Source organism: Tachysurus vachellii, chromosome 21, assembly GCF_030014155.1.
Source record: "Tachysurus vachellii isolate PV-2020 chromosome 21, HZAU_Pvac_v1, whole genome shotgun sequence".
NCBI lineage: Eukaryota > Metazoa > Chordata > Actinopteri > Siluriformes > Bagridae > Tachysurus > Tachysurus vachellii.
In genome coordinates this window covers 18414474-18428973 of record NC_083480.1, presented here as the reverse complement: position 1 = coordinate 18428973, position 14500 = coordinate 18414474, and the positions used below count along the sequence as shown (strand labels likewise).

The window sequence follows — 14500 nt, the reverse complement described above, 5'->3', positions numbered from 1 at the left end:
ACGACACGGGGAACTAACGGAAATTACACTAATGAATCCGCGCTGCCATTGGCAACGCGGCTCACATATATACATACACAGACAATCACAGGATGGGAAACAGGTGAGGAGACAGGGAGGAGCAGACAAAGGCGGGGCAGACACGTGACAATAATAAAAACATTAGCACGTGTCCTAAGGTCCGCGCAGATCCCTGACAGAACCCCCCCCTTAAGGCGCGGCTCCCGAAGCGCCCAAAACCCGACAAGGTCCAGGAGGGGGGGCGAGGCCCACGGTGATTGGCAGGTGAGGGGAGCAAGGACGACGGCGAGGCCAGTGGGGGGAGCAAGGACCACGGCGAGGTAGGCGAGGGGAGCCAAGGCACACGGCGAGGTAGGTGGGGGGAGCAGGGCACACGGCGGCGCAGCCAAAGAGGGCCGAGCGACGTCCACAGCCGAGCTGAAGGGCCGAAGCGACGTCCGCATCCGAGCTGAAGAGCCGAGCGAAGTCCACAGCCGAGCTGTAGGGCCGAGTGACGTCCACCGCCGAACTGAGGTGCCGAGCAACATCCCCCGACGCACCGCGGCCAGACCCCCGCCTCGGTGACCAGAGAAAAGGGGCGGGAGGGCGGGAAGGATCCTCCGCCTCGGGCCCGCAGCACCCCCCGTGGGAAGAGTGAAGCGACGTCCTCCTCGGGATCTGTACCGGAAACGGAGCGGCGTCCTTCACCAGAAACGTGCGGGGCGATGCCGCGGGGCACCAAAAAAAAAAGGGGGCCAACCAGGATGACGACATCCTCCACGAACGTGGTGAGGATGTCACTGGACTCAGGCCCGGAAGGACTGACGGGACAGTCCAGGGGGGAAGGATACTCCTCCTCGGACCTGCAGCACCCCCCGCGGAAATAGTGAAGCGACGTCCTCCTCGGGATCAGTACCGGAAACGGAGCGGCGTCCTTCACCGGAACATGCGGGGCGATGCCGCAGGGCGCCAAACAAAAGAAAAAAGGGGGGCCAACCAGGATCACGACATCCTCCGCGAACATGGTGAAGCGACGTCCTCCTCGGGATCTGTACCGGAAACGGAGCGGCGTCCCTCACCGGAGAAATGCGGAGCGATGTCTCTGGACTCAGGCCCGGAAGAACTGACGGAACAGTCCCAGGGGGAAGTGACGCGACGTCCTCCTCGGGAAAAACCGGAAACGGAACGGCGTCCTTCCCTGGAGAAAAAAAGGCAAAAAGGAAAAAAAAAGGCCGGTCCGAGCTGGAAGCTATCCTGCTGGGTCTGCTGGATCTTAGGGCGGATTCATTCTGTCAGGCCCCCGGATACGGTGGGAAGGAGACAGACCCGTAGGCAGGATAGCTTCAAATGATAGGGGTTTAATACAGTAGGGAAACAAACAGACATCCACACAACACGGGGAACTAACGGAAATTACACTAATGAATCCGCGCTGCCATTGGCAACGCGGCTCACATATATACACACACAGACAATCACAGGATGGGAAACAGGTGAGGAGACAGGGAGGAGCAGACAAAGGCGGGGCAGACACGTGACAATAATAAAAACATTAGCACGTGTCCTAAGGTCCGCACAGATCCCTGACACAAGCTTCTCAGTGACTTTGTATTTGCTGACAGATTTGGAACAAATTTTCCTGAGTAGTTTATCGTCTTTGCTAAGTGTCTTTGCAGGACTTTTTTGTCTCTTGTCTCTGGCATTTTGTCTATTGCTCTGATTTCTTTGTCTGGTTGTATTCCTTCTTCAGACAGTCTTTCTTCAAGGTAAGTGATTTCTCTTACTCCGGGCTGGCAATTGTTTTTATTCAACTTTAATCCATTACTTTGTGCTTGATCCAAGACCTTGCGAAGTCTTTCATCATGCTCTTCTTTTGAGCCCCATACCACTACATCATCAATGAAGACTCAGACTCCTATTCCATCAAAAAGCTGTTGCACAGTTTTGTGGAAATCTTCTGCTGCTGAGCTGATGCTAAAAGGTAGCCTTTGGAAACAATGCCTTCTAAACGGTGTGTTGAAGGTGCATCGTTTTGTGCTTTCCTCATCTAGCACTATCTGGTAAAATCCTGATGAGGCATCCAGTTTGGAGAAATAACATGTTCCACTCATTGGACTAGTAATGTCTGACTTTGTTGGATGTCTGTAGTGCTCGCATTGGATGGCCTTGTTTAAGTCTTTTGGATCTTTACACAGTCTTAGATCTCCATCTGTTTTCTACTATTATTCTGTAGGTTCTATTTTCTGATTATTCCTTCCTTTATCAGAACTTTTATTTTCTCTCTCAGTCTTTATTTTAATGCTACTGTCACCCTTCTTGCTGGATGTGTGACCGGTTCTGATTCGCCTTTAGCTTTATCTTGTTTTTTCCTGGTAATTTTTCAGGCTATTCCTTTGAAAACTTCTTTGTATTCTTTTATCCAGTCATTCTGAGTAATTCCTTCTGTAGTTGCATCTTTGTCATTTCCTTGTTTATGACATGGTCTCTCTTTATCAATCCAAACTATATGCACGATTTCAGCCCTAGTAATAACTTGTCTGTTTCCATCCACAAGTACAAAAAACACATCCTTCTTCTTTCCTTTGTAGGATAGACTGACTATGCTTATTCCCTTTGTAGGTATAGTTTTGTTGTCATACATTTTCAGATGCACTTTTCTTTGATTTATTTTTGGTTTTCTTTTCAGTCTCAGAAAGTATTTCATAGGGAGGATATTTACCTTGTGCCCCTGTGTCCAATTTTAATGTGACATTAGTGCCGTTTACATCCATGTGAGCCATCCGCTCTCCTCCTGGAGTAATTTGTTCCTCTTCGGTTGAGTCTACGAAGATTGTTGCTTCATCATCATTCATCGCTTTCTGAGGCCTGGCAAATTTGTATTGGCCTTTCTACAGTGAGGTTTGTCTCTTTTAACAATTGCATCCTCACTCTTTTATCTTGTACTCCAATGACTATTTGATCATGTATCATGGAGTCACACAATGTTCCTAAATGACATGACTGACTTTTCAATCTTAAATCTGTGACATACTGTTCGATGGATTCTGACACTTTTTCTAGTCTGTTTCTGAAGACAAACCTTTCATATGTCTCATTTTTCCTCTGTGTACAATATTGCTCAAATTTCTCAATCACTGCATCATACTTGTGTTTTTCTTCTTCTTCCATGAAGACAAACGTCTTATACACATCCAGTGCACCAGGTCCAGCCACCTGTTAGCAGCAATGTGAACTTTCTTTGTTCGGTTCTATCCAACCCAATAGTGAGGGCATAAAGTTCTAAACTTCCCAGTTTTTATTTATATTTCCTGTCAACTTTAATTCATCTGGTGAACGGATGGAATTCATCATTTTTCATCATTTATCCTGGTACCATGTATTGATGAGACTTACACACTGAGTATCCCGTTCGGAACCCCGTTTATTAACTGCTCCCGGTGTTACACACAGTCACATCACTGTATTGGTAGCGTTACACTGCCCTCTAGTGGCCATCATATACAATATACACATCTCAATACATTTTTAGCTGGTGATATTTATTGAATTATCAGTAACTGCTGAATCAGACAAGATCCAGACAACAAAACACATTTTATAAAAGACATTTTATAAAAGACACTAAAACACTTTTGAATCTTTAGTATTTCGTTCAAATCCAAGGCTTTTCATTGGTCCGTTAACATGAGATGAACCATGACTCAAGAATGACTAGTCGTAAAGATCGGTTCACCTTTCGAGTGATTGGGGGCGAGGCAAAGATAGCGTCGTGAGAGGACGGTTTTGCTGTGGCTCTTAAAAACTTTGCTCAAATCCCGGTTTAATTTCTAATCGGTTCATGTTCAGATCTAATTCAAAGGTACTGTTTGCTTTATGAGTTAACTGCACTATAGTTTTTTCTTTGCACATTTTTGTCAAGTTTTGCAGACACACTTAAAAACCACGTGCTTTTGCCACAAACTGCTGTGCTGGTATTCCGGAGAAATCAGGAGAGACCTTAGACCTTGACCTTAGTTTAACCCCCTCCCCACCATAGTGGAACCCCCTGCTTTGCACGTATCACACTTGCAACACCGAAAACAGTTGTAAGAAACATGATACTTTGGCTGGGAGGTTCCTACATTGAGATAACGGCCAAGGCTAAAAAAAAGGTTTTTAAAAAGGTTTGCTCCATCTCTCGGTCAAAGTGTAAAACAATACAGAATTGAATGAGGTACAAACAAATCTTTATTGAATGGAATATTTTAAATAGAATTTTGAGTTCAATATTAGCAATTGAATTTATTAGCACTGCACAGCTAATGTAGCTAGTCAGATAGAGACTAGAGACAGAATCACATCAACTTAACTTTACTGTTATTTGCTCTTGCTGACATCAAACTTGAAGAGAACACAAGTTTACCTGATTGCTGTTCTCGCATTTCACTCTCATTTTGTCTTTTTTCTCTTTTCATGGCCAGATGGATCGCTCCGCTTCATATGGTCATCTACACAGTAAACATTAACACATGCTATAAAATGAGGCAGGGTAGGCGGGGCCTTGTGTAATTGGCGGGGCCCTAAGCAAGGGCCGATCGGCACTGATTGTACTTCATAACATTATAAAAGATAAAACTGGGAACTTAAAGGCATAAATTTCATGAAGAAATGTTCAACAGGTGTCAACAATCAACCATGTAAAGTGTTAAACAATATTACAGAGTAATTATATAATATAAATGCTTGTAGGTGAAAATTGTAGGAAGTGTAATTGTGTGTCAAACTGTTTTCAGTCTAAAATAACTTTAAAAGGTTTCAGTTGCAACCTACTGCATTTTTACTCAAAACAATTACAATTATAAATTAAATACAGTACATAGGATCATTGGGCAGATTCAGGAACAGGTAAACATTGTCCATGGCTGAAGCTGGAAGTTGAGGCTGAACCTGAAGTGGAAGCTGAGGCAGAGGGGAGGAAAAACTCCCTTAGATGGTAAAGGAAGAAACCTTGAGAGGAACCAGACACAAAGGGGAACCTCATCCTCATCTGGGTGACACTGGGGGTGTGATTATAAATATACAGTCTGATAAATGTTGTATTGATGAGGAGATTGTTGTCCTCAAACACCTCATGGAGTTGCATCTCCTCTTTAGTATCACAGAGTCTAACTGGAGCTGGTAGATCTCTAGATGTCTCAGGATCCTCACAGAGTCACCCTCGTATCAGTGGAGGTCCAAAATCTTCATCACACGGAAGACAATCAGAGCTGGTACAATGTCTGGATGCTTCGGGATGGTAGAAAGAGAGAAAATCATAATATTCATAATATTAAGCACTAGATGATAATGTGCATTTGGTCTGATGTAATAGAGCACAATATTATGGGATGTATTATGTGTACGTCTGACTAAAGAGATGAGTTTTTAATCTACATTTAAACTGGGAAAGTGTGTGTTACCAGAAGTCCTGAGTTTTGTGATCTCAGAGAATGTGAAGGATTGTAACGTGTTAGAAGACTAGTTAGATACATGGGAGCTAAACCATTAAGAGCCTTGTACGTAAGTAGCAGCAGTTTGTAATCGATTCTAAACTTAACAGGTAGCCAGTGTAGAGATGATAAAATTGGGGTTATATGGTCATACTTTCGTGTCCTAGTGAGAACTCTGGCAGCTGCATTTTGGACTAACTGTAGCCTATTTATTAAAGATGCAGGACAACCACCTAGTAATGCATTACAATAGTCCAGTCTAGAGGTCATGAAAGCATGAACTAGCTTCTCAGCATCAGATACAGACAGGATGTTTCTCAGCTTGGCAATATTTCTAAGGTGGAAGAAGGTTCTGTTTGTAATATGGTGATATGATTTTAAAGACAGGTTTCTGACTAATAAACACCAGGTCTTTCACTGTCGAGCTACTAGTAACAGTACATCCCTCTAAATGGAAGCTGAAGTGTGAGTGTACTGGTTATTGAAACAATAAGTAATATTTCTGTCTTAAGAATGATTAATATGAGTATTAATGAGCCAAGAAAACCCACAGGAATGTTGTATACTGATGTCATTATGTAGAAACACGAGTGAGAGACACGGTGGATGTGAGGTGCAGTGAAGGTGGTCTGGTCCTGAGCTCACATTACTGCTCTCATGTAGCTCATGACTAAGATTTTATTATTATTTCCTAGTGATTAAAGACTGCTGTCTGGGTTTAAAAAGTCAAAAAAGATGAACGAAATCACCAACACAAAACGACATAAAACACTGACACAAACAAAACCCCAAATCCTTGTATTTTAATACAGAAGAGTAAAAATACTGTTGATTTCACAATAAGACATCGGTGTAACTGTGAGCTCCTGGTGAGTGAAGTGAAATGAAATGTTTGCTGTAAATGTTAAGATTCCTCGCTTTTGTTTCACATTACACATAAAAAAAAACTGAATTCATTCGCATGAATATTCAACAGACATATTTAAATGGCACATCCTACTACACACAGACACAAAACTAGGTGACACGTTTTATAAGAGTAGAAAAAAATGAACACTAACTCACACATCATACAACGTTTACAAAGTCCACCTCGAGTGACGCTGAGCCACGACGATCCAGAACTTTATCCAGACGAAGTTCTTCATGCTGTTTCATGTTTATCCGTGAAGAGTTATTTTAATGTAATTATAAGTTTTAAATAAAAAAAAAAGATGTAAGAGCAGCAGTTCCTCCCTAACACTGTTCCAAAATCTGATGAATGAATATCGAAATCACTGCAGGATTAAATAAATCACTACAGCTGTGTGTGTGTGTGTGTTTAAAGCATAGTCATTATTATTTATTATATAAGTGTTTTTCCACAACGATCGTTCTAACCTTTAACTTAAAATTCATTATGTTGAGTTTTTTAATACAAGTGTGTGTCTCTTCGTACAGCAGGTTGCAGTTTTTTCCAGTTATAAGATTCATCATTCATCACATCGTCATCATTTACAATCCATAAACATTAATATTTATCCAGTAATTTAAAAAACCCAGCAGCACAGATTTAAGACATTTCTAACATTATAAACAATATTAAAGCACATTTATAAGCTTTCAGTGGTCTTTTCCCATGTGACTGTTCACTTTAGGAACTACCCACTATCCCAGGAGGATATCCCATGATGCACTGCTTGGGGTAAATGCCTAAATACTGTACCCTAGGGAATAGCGAGCAGGTCACTAGTACCGTAGCAGGTACAGTGTTTGATGACAATCTCTGTAGTGCACTCGTTATTTTGAACCTAACTGCATGAATGCGCTCTAATGCTCAGTGTGGTTCAGACGGCATGTGACTTCATCGCCTGATGTCGGCCGGTCGGAGCTGTCTCTCTCCCTCAGCCAGGAAGATCTGCATGGCTCTGTACAGCAGGTGAACCCCAAGCTCACGCTGACGCTTCGCAGGCCAGGTGGAGACCATCCCATAATAATCCCCTCGCTTCTGATTGGTCAGCATCTTCAGACCTGAGGGGAAAAAAAAACCATTTACACTGCAGTTCACAGAGAGAGAGAGACAGAGAGAGAAAGAAAGAAAGAAAGAAAGAGGGAGGGAGAGAGAGAGAGAGAGAGACAGAGTGAGAGACAGAGTGAGAGAGAGAAAGAGGGAGGGGAAGAGAGAAAGAAAGAAAGAGGGAGGGGGAGACAGAGAGAGAGAGACAGAGAGAGAGACAGACAGAGAGAGAGAAAGAGGGAGTGGGAGAGAGAGAGATCCTGATGTTACAGTCTGTTTAATATCACTGATCACATGACCACAGTGTTTGTACCGATGGCGTCCACCATGCAGGCCTCTCGCGTGTACGCCTCCACAGGAATGACGTTCTGGAAGCAGTGCAGCGAGATGACGCCGTGGCCGCAGTTCCACACCTGCAAGATGTGCTGCACCTTCGAGCTGAGTTTCTGTTAAACACCACGAAACAAAACGCCATGGTGTTAGAATACAGCTGATTAGCCAAGAATTTCAGTCAGCTGATTTTTTCTCTCCTGAATTTGCAGGTTTTTCAGGATTCTGTTCAGATCAGATAACGAACCGTTCCTGATGTTAGCACTTAACTTCCTGTTCTTCTCTACAGTATTGTACCTTGGATGATTTGTCTCCTTTGAAGTACTCCAGAGCTTCGTACAGGTGGCTGTAGGGTCGCGAGCGTTTGCCTTTACCCACGTAGAAAATGGAGCTGATGAAAGTCTGGAAACACTCATGAGGCGTCAGCGCCTGGCTGCGGTACGGTAGGTTCTTCGTCACTCTGGACACAGAAACACGTTACACAGGATTATTTATGGTGCCGCTGTAAACTTCATGTCACATTCGCAGTATTTAGCAGACGCTCTTGTCCAGGGCGACTAACGTTGTTCTCATTTTATACAACTGAGTAACTGAGAGTTAAGGGCCTCACTCAAGGGCCCATCAGTGTCAGTTTGGTGGACCTCAACAGTCCAACACCTCAAACACTGAGCTACCACATCCCCCATGTTACCTTTTTATATCATAAACCAAAAAAAAACCTCTTTTTTCCTGGGACTGAGATCAAGGAAACTTGATTTTGGGCTTCACCTGCTGGGTTTGTGTGGGCTTTACTTGCTGGGCTTGTGTGGGCTTTACTTGCTGGGCTTGTGTGGGCTTTACACCAATATCTAATGGTGTACAACAAACTCACCCTTTGCCGTTTTTAAACTCGGACCCATGCTGGCCGAGCGAGATCCTGAGGGGGAACAAAGGATGTGACCAACACTGGCGTCCGCGAGGGAAACAAGTCGGCATCAGAAACAGGCTGAGGGGACGCGCAAACCGCGCTCCCTTGCCTAGTATCCTGTTAGCCAACGTCCAGTCTCTGGAAAACAAGCTCGACGACCTCAGGGCAAGGGTCAAGTTCCAGAGGGACATTCGGGACTGCAACCTTCTCTGCTTCACCAAGACATGGCTGAACCCAGCGGTACTGGATCACGCCATCCAGCCGGCCGAGTTTTTCTCGGTTCATCGCATGGACAGAACACTGGAGTCGGGGAAGTCAAGCAGCGGTGGAGTGTGTCTGATGGTGAACAACCACTCGTTCCTCTTGCACGCTCCTGCACACCAAATCTGGAGCTACTGACTATCAAATGTCGGCCCTTCTATTTACCTCGGGAATTCAGCTCGGTCATAGTCAGTGGCGTTTACATTCCACCTCAAGCGGACACAGACACTGCAGTATGGGACTTACATGAGACACTAACGCTACACCAAACACAGCATCGGGATCACCTGCCCCACCAGGGGCGAAAGGACACTGGACCACTGCTACACACCATTCAAAAACAGCTACAAGGCACAATCACGTCTACCTTTTGGGAAATCGGTCCATGCCGCCATCTTCCTCGTGCCTGTTTACAAACAAAGGCTGAAACAGTAAGCTCCAGTTCAGAGAGAGGTTGCGCGCTGGACTGACCAATCGGTGGACGCTCTGGATGACGCTGACTGGGACATGTTCAGGCGCAGCTCTGATGACGTCAACATGTTTACGGAAGCGGTTGTGGGATTCGTAGGGAAACTAGCAGATGATACGGTGCAGAAAACTACCATCAGAACGTTTCCCAACCAGAAGCTGTGGGTGGATAAAACCATCCGCGATGCTCTGAGATCCCGCTCCGCTGCCTACAACACAGGGCTGGCCACCGGGGACATGGAGTACAAGGCTGCGTCTTACAGTGTGCGCAGAGCGGTGAAGGAAGCAAAGTGGTGCTACGGGAGGAAACTAGAGTCACAGTTCCAACATGGTGGCTCTAGGAGCCTGTGGCAGGGACTAAGGAACAATACAGACTATAGAACACCCGCTTCTAGAATGGGGAATGCGGACGCTTCTCTGGCAGACGAGCTAAACACCTTTTACGCTCGCTTCGAGGCTGCAGCTAATCACGCTAGCGACGCTAGTGGCACAAGCAGCATGCACGCTGAGAGAGCTGGAGAGGTAAACATGTTCACCCTCTCAGAGCATGACATGACGAGAGCATTCAGGAGAGTGAATACCAGGAAGGCAGCAGGACCAGATGGCATCACCGGTCGGGTTCTGAAAGCCTGCACTGACTAGCTAGCACCGGTGTTCACTGAGATATTCAACCTCTCACTGGAACAGTCTGTTGTCCCCTCATGCTTCAAGCAGTCCACCATTGTTCCTGTCCCGAAGAAACCCCAGCCTGCCTGCTTCAACCACTACCACCCTGTAGCTCTGACCTCAGTAGTGAAGTGCTTCAAGAGATTTCTCAGAGACTTCATCACTGCATCACTACCAGACACACTGGATACACTACAGTTCGTGTACCGCCAGAACCGCTCTACTGAGGACACCATTGCTCATCTTCTCCACACCAGGATGAGATGAGATGAGACACCTGGACTGTAGAAAAGGGAATTATGCGAAAATGCTGTTTGTGGACTACAGTTCAGCGTTTAACACCATAATTCCCTCCACGCTCACCTCAAAGTTGAAGGTCCTGGGACTCAGCCTGCCGCTGTGTCAATGGATCTCCAACTTCCTGACAGACAGACCACAAGCTGTACGGGTGGGCAAACACACATCATCCACTCTCACTTACAGCACTGGAGCCCCCCAGGGTTGTGTTCTGAGCCACCTGCTGTACTCACTGTACACTTATGACTGTGTGGCCACTTCCAACTCCACCACCATCATCAAGTTTGCTGACGACACTGTTGTGGTGGGCCTGATCTCCAACAACGACGAGACGGCCTACCGACAGGAGACTAAAAACCTGGAGAGATGGTGCCAGGAGGACAATCTTCTCCTGAACATCAGCAAGACTAAAGAGTTGATAGTGGACTTCAGCACAAAGCAGGGGCAGTCATACCAACCTCTAAACATCAATGGGACCCCAGTAGAGAGAGTGGACAGTTTCCGGTACCTAGGTGTTCACATCACACAGGACCTGTCTTGGTCCTGTCACATTAACACCCTGGTGAAGAAGGCCCGGCAGCGTCTGTACCATCTGAGACGCTTGAGGGACTTCAGACTACCCCCGCAGGTGCTAAAGACCTTCTACACCTGCACCATTGAGAGCGTCCTGATGGGTAGCATCACTTCCTGGTTCGGGAACAGCACCATGCAGGACAGGCGAGCCCTCCAGAGGGTGGTACGTTCAGCTGACCGCACCATCCACAATGAGCTCCCTGACCTGCAGGACATCTACAGCACACGGTGCCGGACCAGAGCCAGGAAGATATCAAAAGATCTCAGCCATCACAACAATGGACCCTTTTCTTTGTTGCGTTCAGGGAAATGCTTCCGCTCCCTGAAAGCAAACACAGAGGATGAGGAGAAACTTCTTCCCGCAAGCCATTCAGATCTTAAACCAAGAGACACCCAGGATCTAGCACTGGACCTCTCTCTCCATCTCCACTATTCTATGCTCCCCCTTTTTTTTGCAATGACACTTTAACTCTGGACTTGCACAGCACAGTGTGACTTACACACCATACTGCACCTGGCCACTTTAAGGACAATCTTTAAATACCATACACATTTATGTATATTTATGCATATGTATATACATTATTTCTTCATCTATATTTTCATATAGTTTTCTTATATAGTTTATACTTTTTATTATTTTATTCTTATTTTCTTTCTTTTTTTATACTTTTTATATCTTTTATTCTTATAAATTCTTATTCTTTTATTCATTTCACTGCATATCGTACCCTGTATGTATGTGACAAATAAAATTTGATTTGATTTGGGTTTTTGAGGGCTTTACCCGCTGGGCTTGTGTGGGCTTTACCCGCTGGGCTTGTGTGGGCTTTACCTGCTGGGCTTGTGTGGGCTTTACCTGCTGGGCTTGTGTGGGCTTTACCTGCTGGGCTTGTGTGGGCTTTACCTGCTGGGCTTGTGTGGGCTTTACCTGCTGGGCTTGTGTGGACTTTACCTGCTGGGCTTGTGTGGACTTTATCTACTGGGTTTGTGTGGGCTTTACCTGGGGTCGAGTAACAGGTAGTTGAAACTGGACTTTATGAGGCCTTCACGCCAGCATTTATTCTGATCCGGCTGATCAAACTGTTCACACAGCGCAAACTCATCAGCGTTGCAATCGGGCAAGTGGAACAAACACAACACTTTCTTCAGCTCCGGACTGTAACCTGGAACTCACACAGGGAACAAATACTGCCATAAACATCAGCTCACAGCACTGCTAATGCTCCTTAATCACACCAAATAAACACCAAACCAAATAACTCGCTGATAAAATGATTACAATTCAAAACACAATAGAGTTGTACTGTATGTTGTTGTGTCTCATACCCGTGATTGTTACTGGTTCGTCCTGCACTGACTTCAGAGGAACATTTTTCTCCTGCAGGGTCCGTAATTTCCGCATGTACACATGCCGTGTGTCTCTGTTGATGGGTCCAGGTTCCTCTCCCAGTTCCACGAGTTTGCGTCTGAGCTCTCGGTCTGTTAACCCTTCAGTCTCTGAGATGTGCTCTCTCTCCATCACTTCGTTAGGGAAGCGGTTTTCTTTTCCCTTCTCCGGACTTTTGGCTGCGGTCTGTAAGGAGCGCCAGTCGTAGATGACGGTCTCCTCGCTGACAGACGAGCTGAGAGACGTGTTGGATGTCGGTGGGACGTGCGTCTCGATCAGCTCGTGTCCCTCCTCAGCATCAGTGTAAAGATACTCCACCGGTTCGTCTGTGTCGGTGATGAGCGGACGTCCTCCGGGGGTGTAGGACAGGTTTGCCAGCGACTGAGTTTGAGAACGATTGCAGATTCGGCTCATGCTGTATCTCGGCGTGCAGCCGGTGGACGGAACCTCGAGCATTTGACTGAAGCTGGAACTCGACTCTGAGGACGAATCTTGAGAATCTGTGTTTTTGTGTATTTTTGTGCTTGAAGTCGAAAGGTCTGATGTTAAAAACTCCTTGTCTTCTGTGAACACATCCTCCTCTTGGCAGCATGATGATGAAGATGATCCACGTTCTAAGCTCTCGTCGGTGGCACCCCTCGGAATAATGATGGTATCTGCCATGCTTCCAGAGATGATCAAAGTTGATGCTTGACTTGCAGGCAGTTGGGATGAAACACACAGATTTGCCAAGTAGGAATCGAGATCTGCTGCTCCGTCTTCTTCAGAGGGACGTCTTAAACGAGGTTTGTCCGACTGAGCGACATCTCGGCGCACTCGTGTGGGTGCGGGCAGCGTCTGCTCGAAAAGAGACGAGGTAGAAAAAGACGAGGCGCTGTGTCTCTGGGAGCATCGGCTGAGTCTTGAGCGCGTCCTGCCTGTGACGAACGGACTCGGAGTGAAGGAAATCTCAGTAATCTCATCGTTACAGGCTTGAGACGGCAAATTAAGTTCTTTCTTCTTCTCGCAATCTGAGACTGTACTTCCTTTTGTCCACCCCTCTTTATCTGCTGAGATGTTTTCAGAAGGTAACGGCGCTTCGATGGTGGTCTTGTACGGCTCGCTGTCACAGCTGCTGTATCGACTCGACCCGCTGTTACTGCTGACAGCAGCGTGAGATTCATTATCCTCGTCCTCCTCCCCTACGACTGCCCCTCCCACTACAGTCTTATCAAAATCCTCAGTCAGATTTTGTTCTCTGCAGAAGACAAACACTTCGTCTGGAGACGTCACGTCGATCCCCTGGTTCTGCAACACGGTAGTTACGCGGTCTGAGTGCAAGAAGTCAGGATACAGAGAGAAATCGACCGTCGAGTCTCTGGAGTCGTCGTCGCTGTGCTTCACGTTCGGATAATACTCATCGTAGTCTCTGAACGTGACGCTTTTCCGGCTCGGGCTGAGGAACCGATCTGGCTGAGCCACTTCCGGACTCTTCTTTAAGTCCGTCCCTGAGAGTCGGGTACTGGAGAGAACCGGAGGAAGAGAACTGACTGCTTCTACTCTGTTAAACACGTCGCTATCACGTGCGTTTAAACCAGAGACATCAGAGAGCCAGGATTTGTGAGGGTCTCTGTCCCTTCGCAGTCTGTTACTCTCTGATTTCCTGTAAAAGGAGGAATAGCGAGTGCTGCTGAGTGGCTCGTCTCCCAAATCGCTCATGAGTGACAGGTTCACGCTGCAGTCCCTCATGGAGTGGTCTGAGTACAGTGCTGGAAAAGACCGAGAGACAGATATAGTGAAAGTGAAAGTGAAATAAGTGACATGACATACAGTAAGTACGGTGACCCATACTCAGAATTTATTCTCTGCATTTAACCCATCCAAAGTGCACACACACACCGTGAACACACACCCGGAGCAGTGGGCAGCCATTTATGCTGCGGTGCCCGGGGAGCAGTTGGGGGGGGTTTGGTGCCTTGCTCAAGGGCACCTCAGTCGTGGTATTGCCGGCCCGAGACTCGAACCCACAAACTTAGGGTTAGGAGTCAGACTCTCTAACCGTTAGGCCACGACTTCCCAAGATAGAGATATTGTAATATTGTGTTGTGAATAGCGAAAGTGGGAGTGTCCAAAGAAGGCGGTTCGGTGTTACGGCTTCCTGTTCA

At 46.3% G+C, this 14500-nt stretch overlaps 1 protein-coding gene across 2 annotated transcripts in view; it reads right to left on the bottom strand.

Moving 5' to 3' along the window:
* Nucleotides 1-6254: 6254 nt before the first annotated feature.
* Nucleotides 6255-14500, bottom strand: part of ankle1 (ankyrin repeat and LEM domain containing 1) — an 11738-nt gene continuing 3492 nt past the window's right edge. The window contains exons 5-9 of one of the 2 annotated variants that reach the window (XM_060857183.1): nucleotides 12296-14104; nucleotides 11970-12138; nucleotides 8092-8254; nucleotides 7778-7910; nucleotides 6255-7478 (exon numbers count right to left, since the gene is read on the bottom strand). In XM_060857183.1, the coding sequence (XP_060713166.1) occupies nucleotides 7312-7478; nucleotides 7778-7910; nucleotides 8092-8254; nucleotides 11970-12138; nucleotides 12296-14104 (2441 nt within the window). In that variant the 3' untranslated portion in view covers nucleotides 6255-7311. The remainder of the gene's footprint in view (nucleotides 7479-7777; nucleotides 7911-8091; nucleotides 8255-11969; nucleotides 12139-12295; nucleotides 14105-14500) is intronic. The other variant, XM_060857184.1, reaches the window with a different exon arrangement.